The following is a 17,888-nucleotide window of genomic DNA, read 5'->3' as shown; positions in this document are numbered from 1 at the left end:
ATATTATTAAGATTTTAACCTTAAACCTTTAAGTAAAAAAGTTGAATTACCACTCTAAGTCCAGGACAGTATAATTATTTTAATTTAAAGATAAAATTATAAATATATTTATTTAAAAAATTATTATTTCTCTTGCATAATGAGTATGATATAATTTAAAAATAACTATTAAAAGACTAAAAACATTTGTAATTGTAACACCCCTTGCCCAACTCAGTCGTCAGGTCCAAGTTATCGGATGTTACATTTGTTGCTAGAACAACATACACAATAATACACCATTCAGACATTCAAACATGTAAATAAGAATCATTCACATACATAATATGGTACGTAATCATTTTTGGTTCCCACATGAGCTTACGAAAGTTCTTTCGTTAACTTGAACTTAAATTAAGACTAAATCGTGAAGTTTTAAAATTCTTGGACCGACGTCGCGACTTCATCAAATCAATGCGTTATGTCACGAAGTCAAGCATCTTTACGTTATGATGACTTCGTGACGCCACTCACTATTGGACCATGTTGTAATGTCGAGGGCTCAAGTTAGCGACGTTGCCCTTGTTTTGGGAAAACACACATTTTTTTCAAGTTTCATGCTTCCTATACAACAGCTACAACAAGTTATACAAATTTCCACAATTCAAAACACATGCAATCCATATCAATTCATGCTAATTCAAGTTCATAAACATGTGAAATCAAGCATCCAAGTTAGCACCAAACAAACATTTTTCATTGGAGCAAATTCATTCCTTTAGCGAGTAGTTATGCCAAATTGTTACCTTTAGCATACAAACATACCATATTTTTACAACTTAGAAGCTTAGCACTTAAATGGCTCCAACATGAATCACACAAAGTATGCATTCAATTGCATCTCATACTTAACATTCAATTATACCATTTCTCAAGCCCTTTATCAACTTAGCTATTCCAATTATCTTACTTGCATTCTTTAACATATCAAACCCTACAAATTAAGGTCATTACACATACTAGCATCACACAAGATCAAACCATGCATCAGTTAGATCACATACCAACATCATGCACAAGTTCAACCATTATCACATTACCATATAACTATTAATTCCAAATTGACCATTTGCACAACAAAAGCCCTTATATACATGCCACAATACCTAGACTCAAAATAAACATAATTCTACCATCTTTGATAGTGTGTGCTTTGCTTTGATTTGGCTCAACAAGTTCTGCAAGGTTGCAATCTACAAAGGAAAGAAACAATTGGAGTAAACATTTAGAATTCTTAGTAAGTGCAAATGGAAATACTATGCTTACCTTTTTCTTATATAAGCATAATACCAAACATTAGTTTGGCATAATGTTGGCTAGAACATGGCATTCAAAACATTAACAAGGTGAGCATATGCTTATATCAATGATCATTATATAATACAAGTTACTTAGACGTACCAAGTGTAATGATCTAAAAGTCAGTGATGTCGAAAATGGTGGTTTGGAAACCGCATTATTTGATGATCAAGTTCGTAAATGCTATTAAGTAATACTTATGATACAATTATATTATTATATTGAATTTACGTCTGACAAATTCGTTAATTGGATAGTTAGTTAAAGTACAAGTGTTTCGACCCTAAAGTTAATGGTGTCAAAAAAATATAGTTTTGGAACCCCATTTCTGATGTTTGAGCCCATAAATATTATTATTTAATATTTAAAAGTTTATTATAAATTTTAATTAAGGTTTCATCCATTAATTTTGTTAATTGAAGAGTTAGTTAAAGTACAAGGACTAAATTGCAAAAGTGGTAAAACTTAATCGCCATGGATTTTTAATTAGCCAAAGGACCAATCAAGTAATTAGCCCAATTAAAGGTAGCCAAAAAATGGCGGATGTTAGCTGGCAGCCACCAAATTTTCTAAGTATGCTTAATATTAGTTTCATTAAGATTTTATCAATTAGTTAAGTTTACTTAATAATTAATCAAGGTATAAAAGACAGAAAAATAAAAGAAAAATATGATATTTCATTCATATTCGACCTTGCGCCATGAGATGAAGAAACAAAACCCTTTTTGGAAGCTTAAGTTTCGGTCCTTGTAAGTTCAATTTAGTCTTTTTTTATAATTTTATCTTTTTGAGGTCCCAGGAGCTTGATTTAGCTAACCCGAGTACCAATTTGCAAAATTGTTAAAGTTTTCAAAATTTTTCATTGTTTAATGTTTGATGAAATTGGTGTTAAATGGGTAGATTTTAAGCTTATATATGAAACATGACTAGTTTGTAAAGTGGAAATTGTTAATTTTGAATAGAGGGACTATAGTGTAAATATTTCAAAATTGGCATAAAATTTCTGTAATTATAGATAAATAGGGCTTTAAAAGGATGAACTGAGATCAATTTCAAAATCGAAGCTCAAATTTGAATGTTTTGGTAATTTCAGTTCTAAGGATTAATTGAATACGATGCAAAGCTTTAGAGGCATTCAAATAAAGAAATTGAGCTGATAATATGCTTATAATAGGATTAAATAAGAGGGTTGGAATTGGATAATAGATTGAAAATTGGACCAAATCGAAGATAATCGGGGAAATGGTAAAATTTGTTTATTAGTCCTTAGAGAGTTGTTGGTTGTTGTTTTGACCAAGTAAGTTCAAATGGTATGATTGTATCTAAATTACTATATATATTTAAATTATGAATTTGTGAATGTTTAATAGTAATTTGAATTGTTTGCAAATTGGTACAAAAGGTGAGATATGGACTAAATCGTGAAGAAAATGATAAATTAATTGATAAATTGAATATGATGAATTGAAATGTAAAATATTAATGAATTAATAGTTGATGATGACTGATCAAATCATAATGGTATGAATTTGAGTGACCATCAAGATAGAGGATTAAATTGAATAGAATTGAAAATAGTTAATTCGATGAAATTATGGAATTGACCTTGAATTGGTTGAAGTAGGATATGTTATGTGATAAAATGATGGTTTGATATATGAATTTAATTTTTTAAATGTGAATTGAACAGTATGATGATTGAATAAAAGGTTACCCTATTAACTGTTCAAGTAAAGTTAGATATAATTAGCATGCCTTAAGATAGGTCGAGTACGAGTTACTTCGACTAGAAGTTAATGAGTACTGAGCACATTTATACTTTGGTTATACTGATGAGGAACTGGGTGCCAAACACATTGATGAGTGTTGAGCGCAAACTATTTACTTCGGCATTTTTCGATAAGGCACTAGGTGCCGAACTGGTGTGGTTGGTTGGATCCGTGTATTCCTCCAAGTCTAAGTCAGGTTAATAGGGATATAAAATGTAAATTGGATAAATGATATTCGAATTGAATTGATATTATGATTTGATGAATTATATACACATTATGATATACAAATATCGATAACATATGATGAATCAAAGAATTCAATTCAGAATTCAAATAACGAAATGAAATAGTGAATGCATTTTATTGAAATTAGATTTATTGTTGATAATGTATAAAAATTGTTATGAAATTGCAATTGAATTGAATAAATGTTGGATATAAGTGATTGTGAATTTTATATGCTTGATTTATACTAATATGTGATATATGTTGATACTCACCTTGTTGATATGTGATTGTCATGTTTAGGCAAACCCGTAAAGCTAGTATTTTACCGAATTAAGATGTAGTTTTAGACAAGTTGTTGTTTAAATACCTTTGAACTTAATAATTTAATTATGCTTAACCTGTTATTTCCCTTTTCCTTGTAGATCGCCAACTTGTGGAACGTGTCGAGCGGATCGTCAGGAGCTCACACTATTTGGTTAATGATTTGGTAGTCTTCCTATCGTTTAATGCTCGGTTTTGTGGCATGTACATAGGGTTAATATACGTGTTTGCTTTGGATATGATTTTGATTTGAACCTTGTAAATGCGTACCTTTGGAATTGTAATGGTTATTTGGAAATGCATATATGATGGTAATGTGTTAAATAACTTATGAACCACTTGAATGACAATTTTGTACCAAATTGGTTTGACTAAATTGTTATTATGTTTGATTAGATAATTGACTTGGTTCCATGTTGTTTTGGAAAGGTTTCAATTGTATAATAGGTTAGTTGCTATTGGAATTGATATGTGTTGTTGTAAATTGGTGCCAAGTTATGGCATATTGGTTGTTTTGGTACTATGATGAGATCATCTTGAATTACATTCAATGGTAAAATTGAGCATGATTAGGCATGATAATTGTAACACTCGGTTAATTTTTAATTGACCCAAAATTTAAGAAAGCTAGGATTAAATTGAAAAGATTAGCGAAATATCGGGGCCCAATGGGATTTTCAAAATTTTGATGGTTGAATTGTGATTAGTTGGATCTCAATTCTGGTTTAGTTATATGGGAACCTAATGGTTCTATAGTGGGAGACAAAATGATTAAGGATGAATGGTTGTGATGATCGGTGAAGATCATCCCATAGTATATATATGGGTGTGTGTTGAGACGAAATTCCTCAATTCTGTTTACACATTTTTCTCTCCATGATGTCATCTTATTCAATCGCTCTGAAGAAGAAGAGGATGTAGCTGAAGGAAGCTCTACATGTTGCAGTAGTTGTGTGCATTAAAGTCTGGTAGTAGAGAAATTGTGGAACTGGTAAGCTTATTTACATCTTTGTACTCGTGGATTGAAGAAAGAAGTAGGGTAAGAACTCTTAAAAGCTTCTGTATAATGATGGATTCTGGGTTTTAAGGGTTGAACACCTTCAGTTTAATCGATAAATAGTTCTCATTGTAACACCCTTTACCCGGTCCAATCGCTGAACCCGAGTAAAAAGATGCTACAGACAAATACCAAACAATTTACAAGTAATTTATTAACCAAAATCTCAATTAGTTATCATCAAATCACATATAATCAAATATAAAATAAATTGTAATCTATATGGATCTAATTGTGAAATCCATGCAAGAAATAGGGTTGAGTTAAACATTTCAAAATCTTATAGTTTTAAAGTTGGTGTCGATATTTAATTGTTGGGTATGATACTGTATCGACACCTTATTAAAAATCGATACCAAATCATGTTTATGTTTGTTATGCAAAATAAGGGTATCAATATTTATTTTCTGGTATCGATATTTTATGAAAAAAAAGTATCGATACTCATATAAATATCGATATTATTTTACATTCTGTTTGTTTTAAAATTATTCATATGGCCAAGTATCGATATCAAATGCCAAAATATCGAGACTTAAGTTCGGAGATAGTAAAGTCCTATCCTTAACATGTCTAATTCATGCCAAAATCATCTATAATTCAAATGGTACTCTCAAATACAATTATAGATATGAAATTCATCAACCTAAGACATAACTATTCATATGCAATATAATCACATACTACCACTTCACAATTATCCAAAAATTATAAACTAGCTTACATGATTAACTTCCATGTTTAACCAATTCAATAAATCTTCCATGACAATTTCACTATCACATACTCAAGCATAAAATACCCATTCAACAAACTCATGTTTAAATAATCAACTTACCAAAACATCACCAAGGCATAGTCTAAGCATACCGTTCATCATTTTATACTATACCTATGCATCAACCAAAATCTCATCACATAGCATGTTATATCTCAACCATTAGTGTATTAGGCAAGTAACTTAAGGAGCCTAACAAAATATCAACAACATAACTATGACCATCATATACATATATACATAAATACACTTCCAAAATCCTAACAAGATACAAAATATTCATTACAACCAAAAGACTTCCTAGGTACATGCCAAGACCAAAATAAAAATATCACCAACACTTGAGTTTGGGATTGCTGTTGGATGTTGAGTCAACAATCAAACCGCAATGTACTTAACATGAGCACAGAAAAAAAAATCGTAAGTTGAATATAACTCAGTGGTATTTCTATAATCTAAACTTTAAACGTATTATAGAACATTCAAATGCATAAGTTTAATATGAATAATGAAATGCAATTTATATATAATCTATACTAACTCTTGTAATCCATTCTACATACAAACACATCTCACTATATGAATTCATAACAAATCACTTCACATATCACTACTCAACCCATTTCACTAATAAACATTCCATTTCACATTTTTCATTCATTTCATAAACATTTGTCTTCTCAGTTTCCGTAGTATACATTCAAATATCATATACATCTTTATTTTCATACCATCTATATATATATATCCTTATTTTGATTTTCATCTTTATTTCCCTATTAAAGTGACTCAGAATCGGATGAATATGCGGATCCAACCAAAACACCAATTTGGCACCCAGTGCTTGATGGATAAACCCGTAATAATGAAATTGCGCCCTATGCTGGCTGGCAAATAAATATATCCAGCAAGGTCGATATAACCAAAAAATGGGGTGCCCATCACTCCCCGACATGTAGTCGTATAACCTTGAACTCTTCCTATCCTATGGCATGCCAATTATACCTAACTCTACTCGAACAGTTAATAGGGTAACTATTTCTCAAATATGTTTTCAATTAATTTTCATTTCATTATCATAATCTCAAACAACAATCCATTCTTCCCATACATATCTTTATATAGAAAACATAATTCTTCACAACATAAGTCGAATTTCATATTTCAAATAATATTCAATATTTCTGAATCTATTCAATTCAATCCTTAGCGCAAATAACAAATTCAACCACCTCAATACATCTCATCGCATCAATTTTTTAGCTTACCATATAACTTACCATACAATGCAATTTACAAATGCAACAATTGAAATGGTTCGAATTATAGAAACACAAACCGTGAACTCTGAGCTATTCATCAACAACTTTATCTTTTCCTTTGTTTTCGAGGATCCTAGTCGATGTTAGCTATAGATTAAAAGAAACAATACATTTCATCAATACAAAGCCAAATTCATATTCAATTTCTAATTTATGTAACTTTTGCATTTTATTCAATTTAGTCCCTAAAACTAAACTAACATAACTTTCACAATTAACCTCAAATTTTAATATTAATTTTACTCTAGGGCTAATTTAACTCCCTAATTCTCATTTTTACGCTAAAATTTTGGAATTGGTACAATATATCCCTATAGCACAAAATCATCAATTGACTTTACAATTTAGTCCTTTTACAGTTCTAATCTTAAAATCTATCAAATTAAGCCCTAGAACTTCAATTATCCATCAATCACAACATATTAAATCTTTAAAAGTATCAAAAAATAGGACATGGGTCAGCTAGCTTAAGCTACCAGGATTTCGAAAACATAAAAATTACAAGAAAATGACAAATTTGAACTAACCAAATTGAGCTTGAAAACCTAAAACCCATGGCCGCTCGTCTTCTTCTTCTCCCCAAGCTTCGAATTGCTTTTGTATGAAAGAGTTTAACTTTCTCTTTCAATCCACTTGTTTTAAATTTTTATTTCAGATGTTTTAATTTATTTAATCATAATTATAATACATTTTCTTTCATAATAAAATCCAATATCGTCCACTATCATTAAACCATTGGTTTAAATACCTTATAAGTCCCTTATCTAATTTTTATCTTATAATTTAATAAAAATTCACACCTTTATCACTTACACGATTTAGTCTCTATACGTTAATTAAACCCTAATTCAATAAAATTACCTGATCGAAATTTAATTTACTTCAATAAAAACTCCGTAAATATTTAATAAAAATATTTACAAGTCTGGTTATCAAAAATGAGATTTCGAAACCACACTTTTTAACACCACTGACTTTTGTGTCATTACAGTCATGCTTAGCTTCTAGAATAAAGGAGGCTATGGCGTACAGACAAGCTAAGCTGACAAGGAGAATAAAGTGAGGTGAGTTTCTGTACCTTGCCTTTGGATGACAGATGATGTTGTGTGACTTGAATGTATCACATTGATGATGTATTGAGGATACCTAAGATATGGTGTGTATATGCTTGACAAAAGAGTAGGTTGTGTGTGTCCACAACACTGTGTAAGCTTTCCCGAGTTGACTGCTAATTGTTTATGGTAGATAATGATAGATAATCTGGCATCTTGTTTTTTTACTGATAAGTTGTATGATATGCTTGAGTAATGTATCGTAGTGTGGTGGAAAGTGTTGATGGGATAGATGAAGTTAGGACTTGGGAATTGGAATTTGTGGTAGATATCACCATACAGTATTGTTGAGTGCAAACCATGATGTGAGAAGCTCTGAGCCTTGCGGAGAGGACACTGCGGTGTTCGAGCATCAAGATTAGGAAAGTTGAAATGGAGGAATGAGCAGAGGAATAGGGAAATAGAATTACATTAAGATGTCGCCATACGTTATTGTTGAGTGCAAACCATGATGTATGAAGCTCTGGGACTTGAGGAGGGGACCCTTTAGTGCCTAAGCATCAAGGTGAAATGTGGAACAGGTCCTTCAGAACTACACTGTGACGATGATTATTAGTTTCCATAGACCAACACCACAATGGCGGTCAGCAGGCTCTATGAGGAGACAACGCCACAACTGTAAGGTCCTACGGGATGACACCTCAGAGAAGGTCTAACGTGTAAGACCACACCTCAGCTATGGCAACCAATGTAGTCCGTTGGGACAGTAAACACCGGGTAGATTGTCAGGACACTAAACATAGGGCAGTTTTCCAGGACATAAAATATAGGAAGCACAATTTGAATGTCTGAAGTTCATGACGGATGTCAAGGGTGAAAGTACGTTCGTGGTGTGACTAGTTTGATAAGTCACAAGAATGAAAGAGTTTGACGTGTCCGAGAAATACAGACCACCAAAAAAAACTGAGAGAATTCGTCAAAGGCAATAATGAGTGATGCCAAAGATGTGTCTCGACCCAATTAAGAAGAAAAGAGGAAGAGACTCTTTAGATAAGGAGGTATACATATTGTATGTGGTCTAAGCTGAAACGGAATATGTTGTACTAGAATACAATCATAAATTTTAAGTTAACAAAGAGTTAGCGAAAATGCTGGGTAGGCCAATAAGAGTCTTCGTGGGAGAAAATGATTGCTCAAGGCTAAATGGTTAGTAAAGTCTGATGGAGAATAGTGGATAATGGAGGTTCGTTAGAACCATGGGAAAATAGTGGAGATCTTGTTGCTCTACCTAAGGTAGGAGCCTCATGTGTGATAAAACTTTTTAAGGAATGGACAAAAAGGGTGGCTACTATGGGGTTCACATTGTAAGCATTATTTCCCCAAGGAAAAGAAATTGTATTTGGGTGAGGACCCATGTTTACAACAATGATTTGGGTATCGTACCCTACTGAGAAATCATGATTATAGCATGTTAGGGATCTAAGTCCACCAATAAATGGTTCAGAATGCCCAGGGCATGGGCATTGCCAACTAGGTTCACAGAATCTCTTATGAAAGGCAAGGAGTTTAATTTTGAACTAGAAAACCCAATTTCTTAAAATTTATGGGATCTTATACACATATATGTATGAATTTCACTAAGTTCTCTTGAACTTATAAAATTACATCTTGAATGCAGATTAGATAGTAACCAGAAAAAATCAAGAAGGACCAAGTCAAACACAACCAAAGTTAAGTGGTACGCAGTAGCTATCCATGTATATAGAAGGGCACCTATGGAGGCCTTGCCTTAGGGTCTAAGTTGATTATATATGTTATCGAGCCTCAATCCAGAAATTATAAATAATTGTTGGAATTAGAGTCTTTAGAATTTATTACCAGTTTTGTACAAGTTGTATTAACAACTAAAATTTTAAAATTTGAGTCATTTAAGTATGTAATTAAATTGGAAATTAAAATTTTGTTAAACCTTTTGGGTTAGTGTAGTATCTGGCACCCAAAATCAGTGATCGGATCAGGTATTGGGTGTTATAATTGTAACATCCCAAAAATTGACAGTTACTAGAATCAGGTTTGTTAATCAAGAGAGAGTGGTCATGCTTTAATTTTTGAGATTATCTATACATTTTTAGGAAATAATTGAGGTAATAGTTTGTTTGTTAAGTGTTAGTGAAACGTTTCTTGAAACCCAAGTTCAAATCCCTTCTCTCGCATCATTTTTATAATTTTGCAAATTTTACCTTAAACCATAGCATGTGGCATGCCTTGTTTTTAAAATGAATATTGAAAATTTATTTCAAGAATGATAAAAAAACCTAATGTTTAAAAGAAATATGAGAAAGCGTGGAAATTAAATGAGGTCTCAAGTTCGAATCCTTTCCTTTATGAAATAATTAAATTTTGCAAAATCCCTTGTTTTTTTAATGTGTGTATCATCCATACCCTTGAACCTTAAGTATAAATACAAATATTTATTGTATTTTTTAGCCTTTAATTCAATTTTTCCTTACCCTATCTTTTCACCCTCTTCCTCTCCTTTTTTTTATTCAATTTTCTTTCTTTCTCCCATTGTTTTCGTTGCCTACACCTCCCATTTTACCATATCTTTCTTCTTCTTTTTGCATCAAGATTCTGAACCATCTTCTTTACTCTATTGCTGTCATTTATCCTCATCTAAATCAGCCCCAAATCTGAAATCTTGAACCCCAAGAACGATCCCGAACATTGCCAAGAAGTGCCATTGTCGTTTCTCTCAACTAGCTTGGGTAATATCTCTTTTCTCTTTAATTTCTTAATTAATCTTGTCAATTAAAAACCAAAATTCCCAGATCTATAATTTTTGGGATTTTAAATCATTTCAAATGTTTTTTTCCAAATTTCAATGATATCTCAAACTGTTTTAAAATTTAGCCCCAATTTTGGCCACCATGAGTGGTGGTGCATACGCCTATGTGCAAGAAAGGGGGTTGTTTTGTTTTTTGAGTCTTGCCCATATTTTTCTAGCATTAAATTGTGTTCTTGAACCCTCATAGTCAGCCTTTAATCTCATATTAATTAGGGAGAGATGTTCTTGATCAATTAGTCAATCGGATCCCACAAATCATGAAGCATAAGTGCAATTAAGGATAACTAGTTTGTTATTTCGACATAGTTGTTAGGTAAATGTGATCAATTGATTAAATTAATGAATTTAATCATTAATTAGCTACTGATTTTCCAGTATATTTTTTAATTAGGTTCTGACTCAAATGCCCCAAATCATCCATAAAGGCGAAGAATGATTCTACATACGGTTTGTATCGATACAGTGTAAGGAATCTAACTAGTTTAGATTCATAAAATAGTTATAATTTCAACGATTGGTTTGAACTCATAAGTGGGTGTTTGGGGGATGGTTTGATGGTAAATTTATTAAATTTATACTGAATTTTGGTTTAGATTCATTTAAGTAATTATTAAGGAAAATTGGAAGATTCACTAGTGTTTTGCGAGGAAGCAAAAAATAAGGTGTGGGTCCTAAACTCATAAAATTGTTGAAATGTTAAATATCTTATTATATTTGATAAATTATCTTGCTAATTGGATTGGCTTAATGGCCAAATTATTGATTTTGTGAGTGGCCGAATTAGGTATGTTTCGAGCCTTAAAAGATTGACATGTTGGCAAAATTGCTAGTTTGATAGTATTAATGTTTGATTGAGTTTGTAATTGCATATTTGAGTTATGAGATATGAGAATGTTTGACTAAATGATATAATGTGTTGAGATATTAAGCTTATGTATGATTTAAATGCATGAGATATTTGTTATATTGTGTACTGGAAAGGGTGTTATTTATGCACAATGAAAATCCGTAAAATATGTTAAATTGAACGATATTGATTGCTACCAACACAATGGTAATTTGAAAGATTGGAATACTGTTTCCATTTACTGAAAGTATGTGATTATTGAGGACATGCTGAGCATGTCAAATGAATGTGAAAAGTATTGAGATATGATTATATATGAGATTGCGTGACATATTGCATATGCATTGGGTTGGGATTTTGTGGTTGACAGAGGAGTTTCGTGGAGTACCGGCGGCATATTAAGCCCGCATTATTCGTAGCCAGTGCACTGCACCTAAAGTACTGAAGGGAATGGTGATTTGTCGGATTTTTACTTGCAGCTTGTTTTCATTTTTACTGGCATAATTTTTTGCATATTATTATCAGTGGTTTTCCATAACGGGCGTAATCTCATAATGTTTTGGAGTTCAGATTACGGGTTCTGAGGAACTCTTGGTGTGTAGTAGATGGTATGGGTAGGAACCTTTTTGCATTGCATCATGCTCACGACATATTCGAATGTTATTGATTTATGATATGTGTTGTAGTGTGTTGTATTGAATGGTATCAAAATTAATGATTGTTACTCGAATAGATGATGTCTCATGCTCATACATCGTTTGACATCAATTTGATAGTGGCTATGTAATGATATGAAATTCTTATGATGGTTCTGTTTTCTTCTGTTAATGCTAATATGTTTCATTGTATTTGATCTTTTTGTTTATTTAAATAATTATTTGACTTGCACTGAGCTTTTCATAAGCTGACCCCCAATAGCGTTGAACTTTTCAAGAAAACCTTGAAATTAGGACCAGACTCGGCATTTGGAGAATCATCTTGGACCTTGGACTGTCTTGAGACATGTTGGATTGTTTAAATTGAGTAATGATAAATGAATGTTTGGGAATGCTTTTGGATTGGTTTTGCGTAGGTTTAGATGTACATGTATGCACCAAATGAGCTTAAGGTTTGGCTTGACATGAAATAGGTACCAAATGGATAGATTTTATCAAAAATAGGGTTCTCGTATCGACGTCAAATATCTCTCGTCGCAACGTCAATAGATAGTTTCAAGTGGTCCAACATCATGACGTGACTCACTATTTTGGCGATGTCATGACATGGAGTAGGTCACGTCACGACGTAGAACCCAAACTTTTAAAACCTTGCAATTTGATCCTAATTCATGCTAGAGTCTACAAAAGAGCTTTCATAAGCTCAAGTAAGGCTCGAACTTAATTGTGTATTATAATATCTAGGTGTTTATGACATGATTGAATATTTTAATGATTCGTTTATGGTGTACTCGATATGAAATTTTAAAAATGTTACAAAAAGGTCCCTATTTGACATTGGGTTGACTTAAAAGAATTCGTATGCTTTGTATAAGACCCTTGAAAGAATATTTCATGATATTAATTGTTATATTATTGTTGATTTCATAATTGATGATGTGAAATGATGATTTTTCTATGAGTTTGTCAGTAGTTCTTTTGGCAACAGTTATGGCATCCCTAGTTCAGATCTGGCGATTGGGATGGGTAAGGGGTGTTACACCAAGTCATATTACATTCAAATAACCTATAACAATAGCACATTAGATCAAAAAAATCATAAGTTTATACCAAGTATTCATGATTCATATCAATGAAATTTCTATCATCAATGTATAAAGATGAATCATTTACAATTAAGTCTTTTTAATGACATTTCAAATTGATATCCAATTCCATTTCATCATGTTTTCAAGTTTCCAACGCTTATACCATTTCGCTTGATGGAAGCCTAGTAAAAAGAACTCGGATACATGGGTGAACTACACCAGACCAAGTTGCTCGTCCGAGCTAAATATATATATTAGGTTACCCGCCCAGGCTAAACCTATTACACAACACATCAGGATACTCGTCCAAGCTAAACTTGGTCACATAAAACCTGAGAATCTGCCACAAATGCTAGATACCATTAAAATATGTAATAATCTCTATACAAGTGCGCGTAAGACCCTATTGGCATGCCAATTGTATCCTAACCTTTTACTAAGTTCACAAGGGCATCATTTACGCATATAAGTTTTACAAATCCCTATAATTATCCATTTATCATATTGTACCCTGTATATGATCACATATTTCATTTAGATGCTTGTACTCAATCAAAATTTTGCATTTGTACCATGTACTATTACATAATAGCCAATTATCACATAACATTTCAATTCAGTTCATTACTAGCCATACATGCCAATTTCACTAGTGTTCCAATCATATTCCAACATATATATCTATGAAATCAAAGATAAAATTACACATAACAATAAAGTAAGATGGTAAGTTCATATACTAACCTGTTCAAAATGTGAAAGAATGGATACTTCAAGGACTAATCCATAATTTTATCTTTTCTCCTATTAGCTCCACTTTGGTCCAAATATTGATTTATACAATTATTTTATGTAAAAAAATCAATACTAATCACTTTCATACAATGTTATGATACACATGAACCTATATAAATCTAATTTTGATTCCTCTAAAATTTTATATTTTATTCAATTTAGTCCCTAAACTCGGAATAAGTATAACTCTCGATTCCTAGCTTCGGATAAAAATTAGATTTCACATATTCTCATTAGGGGCATTTCACTTTCTATTTCTAACATAATTTTTTACATTTATTCAATTTGGTCCCTACTAAAACAAAATCAATAAACAAGCTAAATTAACTTTACAATCTAGTCTTTTTCATAATGTAAACTAAAAATCTATCAATTTCAAGTCTAATTCTTTAATAAATCAACAATGACAATTTTCTAAACTTTAACAGTTTCACAAATTAGTACATGGGTTAAATAAATCAAGCTCTCATGACCCAAAATCATAAAAAGAAAGTACAGGAAAAGGACTTGAATTCACCTTTCAATTAATGGTTGAATGGCCATTGAACTTTCCTTGGTTTTCTTGTCCTTTTTGGACGGTAATGGAGGAACGATGAAGATGATAACATCTTTCCTCCACTAACTTGATATTATATGATAATTAGGGACTAATTAATCTAACTTAATTTAGTTTAATCATGATTTACTTACATTAATTTTAATTATTAGTTTAACTTAATGAAATGGCATCATCATCCACTAACTTCAACTTTAAAATGGTTTAGTTACCATTTTGGACCTTTGACTAATTGTCATTTAAGACCCCAAGCCTTTTGTCAATTAAAATTCTATAGTGATTAGATTCTTACAATTTAATCTCTGAGTCTTAATTAACTATTAATTCAAGAAAATTACTCGATCAATCTTCAATAAATTTTTATATTACCTCTGTATAGATTCATATTTAATATTTACAGACTCGACCTACAAAAATGGGGTTCCGAAACCACATTTTTCCTATACCACTGAAAATTAAATTGGTACAATAATAATATTTGTTATTTGTTAAAACAATATATTTAGATTTTTCTCGGCTGAATTTTATGTCCAGTTGACTTAGGATGACACCGACTTAGGTTTTGTTTCTCATTGCTTTTCAAAAGTGCTTTTGGAGCTATAAACAATAGAGATAGCTTTGAAAATCGAAAGTACATTTGAAAATGCTTTTGAACCTAAAAACAAAAGCTAAGTAAAGCACTTTTAGAGCCAAATAAAATGTTTATAACCTCTATTTATAATTCAATATATTTTATATAATATTTATATTGGGTATATAATTATTGTCCTATTGAAATTTATTTTAAATATCTAACATTACATATTTAAATTTATAATGGTTATATTTTAATAATATTTAAAGTATAAATTATATAGTCAAATTAAAATTTACAAATAATTATTATTAACTACTTACAAATATTTAAAATTTATATTTTATATATTAAAATATTAATAATGAGTTAAATAAATTATTCTTTATATTTTTACTGAAATATCATAATATTAACAAATTTGAACACTATTTAAATTCATTTTTTTACTTCGCAGCATCATATCTAAAATTAACATTTTATTTTTTAAGAGTATTTTTTTACAACAATATTAAACACTTAAATTTTAAACTAAGCCAACCCTTTTTAAAATTACTTCTAATAAATTAGCCTATAAATACAACATGGATATTGAATATTAATTCATTTTTCAGCCAATTGGTTTTAAAATAAGATTTATTCATATTGCTTTAATAAATATTAAATTATATTTCCATGCATTGCTTCAATTTCAAATATTAATTTTCATGAATTTCAGCAGTAGCCCATTATGTAACATAATCAGAAAGCTCATAATTTTAAAACAATAATATTTCATAATCTAACCTGACAAAAAGGAATCCATACTACATTAACATAACCAATAAAAGACCAGCGCTGAAAATTTTCAAATATCCCCCAAACTAAACCGTAGTTGTTGTTTTACTTGGGAGGTGGGGGGAGGGGAGCAGCGCGTGAGCCAAGGAGGCTTTGGTGTTGCAACTCAAGCTCATTGAATTGCTGTTCGCGGTCCATCTCGATGATAAGTGGCACCACCAGAATAAGGAACGTTGTCCCCGCCAACCACGCCGCTTTTCCCGTGCTCCTCAACAGCTTCTTCGACACGTAGCCGGCCTCCTTCGCCACTCTCTTCGTGGCGTCGCTCATTCCGGAGAGTCTAGCAACGATGCTCCTGCCGTCGTCATTGGCGGCGGAGCCTCCATGTTTGCCTTGCCCCAACACCGACATGTTTTTTTCGTTTGAAGATAAAAGGAAACTTGAGGACGAAAGACGATGTGGAGTTATTTCGTCCTAAAAGATAAAGATTACGTTTTATTTATTACGGTCCGGGATTTTTAAATTTTTATAGGATAAGATATTGTCGTTTACATTAATCTTAAATATTTAAGACAAAAAATATTTTTTTTGTTTACTATGCGCTAATAATATATACTGTCAGTAAAAAATTATTATCATAAACAGAACGTAAATGCAGGTATACCTTATTTAAAATGGAGATAAAATGTTAAAAATTTAATTAATTCATTTGAAATGTTTTCTTTGTTTCTTATTAACTATGTTTGTTAACTTTTTCTTTTTATCAAATTACAATACTTTTAATTCTCACAAAATTTTGTGACATTCAAATCCCTTTTAATTTATCTCTCATGCTTTAAATATCAATAGTAAATGCTATTATGTTTTTGAAGGATGTGAATGCTATTATTTTTTTCAAATAATTCCAGAAATTTTTAAATGGAGAAACTTTCTTAATCTAGATAAAATATTATATTTTAATGGCTTAATGAGGTAAAAAGTCCTTTAAATTTTTCAAAAAATAAGCAATTAAGCTTCTCTTTTTTTTTTGCACTCAATTGAGCACTCGAACTTTCAAAATGTATCACAAAACCCTCAAACTTCTTCAAAAAAAAAGCAATTAAGTCTCTGCTTTTTTTCACTCAATTGGGTACTTGAACTTTCAAAATGCATAAAAAAGGCCCTCAAAATTTTTCAAAAAAGCAATTAAGACCTTGCTCTTATTAAAAATTATAATAAATAATAAATAATAAATCTTTGACAAAATTATTAAATTTTAATAAAATATAAAAAAATTAAAATTTATTAAAAAAATAGAATTGTTTTTATAAAAATAGTAAAAAAAGTTGCAAAATTTTATAAAAATCATAAAAAATTAACGACCCTTGGTTTTTTCAATTAAAGTCATCATGTGTCGCAACAGAGCGTGACATATGGAAAAAATGATAAAAAAATAAAAAAAACAATAAAAATTATAGAAAAATTATAAAATGCTTCTTTTGGTATGATAATTTTTATAATTTTTTTTACGAAATTTATATTTCTTTACATTTTGTATAACTTTCTTACAACTTTATAAAATTTTATAATTTTTTTATATTTCTATATATTTTATAATTTTTTACGATTTTTTTATAAAATTTTACAATTTTTATATATTTTACGATTTTTTCTAATTTTTTTCTAACTTTTAATAAAAGCAAGGGCTTAATTGTTTTTTTTTTTAAGTTTGAGGGCCTTTTTTACTGCATTTTGAAAGTTCAAGTACCCAATTGAGTGCGAAAAAAAGTAGGGGCTTAATTACTTTTTTTGAAAAGGTTTGAGGGCCTTTTTGATGTATTTTGAAAGTTCAAGTACCCAAATGAGTGTAAAAAGAAAAAACAAGGGCTTAATTTTTTTTTTA

General features: G+C 30.7%; 1 protein-coding gene across 1 annotated transcript; it reads right to left on the bottom strand.

Moving 5' to 3' along the window:
• Nucleotides 1-15,982: 15,982 nt before the first annotated feature.
• Nucleotides 15,983-16,536, bottom strand: LOC107931365 (mitochondrial import receptor subunit TOM9-2). The gene has a single exon (XM_016863246.2). The coding sequence runs from the start codon at nt 16,415-16,417 to the stop codon at nt 16,112-16,114; it is 306 nt and encodes a 101-aa protein (XP_016718735.1). The 5' UTR covers nt 16,418-16,536; the 3' UTR covers nt 15,983-16,111.
• Nucleotides 16,537-17,888: the final 1,352 nt, after the last annotated feature.

Source organism: Gossypium hirsutum, chromosome D10 (genome assembly GCF_007990345.1).
Source record: "Gossypium hirsutum isolate 1008001.06 chromosome D10, Gossypium_hirsutum_v2.1, whole genome shotgun sequence".
NCBI lineage: Eukaryota > Viridiplantae > Streptophyta > Magnoliopsida > Malvales > Malvaceae > Gossypium > Gossypium hirsutum.
Note: the sequence above shows the minus strand (reverse complement) of the source record. Positions and strands in the feature narration are given on the sequence as shown.

Coding starts and splice junctions, on each gene's coding strand:
- LOC107931365 (XM_016863246.2), bottom strand. CDS start 16,417: ATGTCGGTGTTGGGGCAAGGCAAACATGGAGGCTCCGCCGCCAATGAC.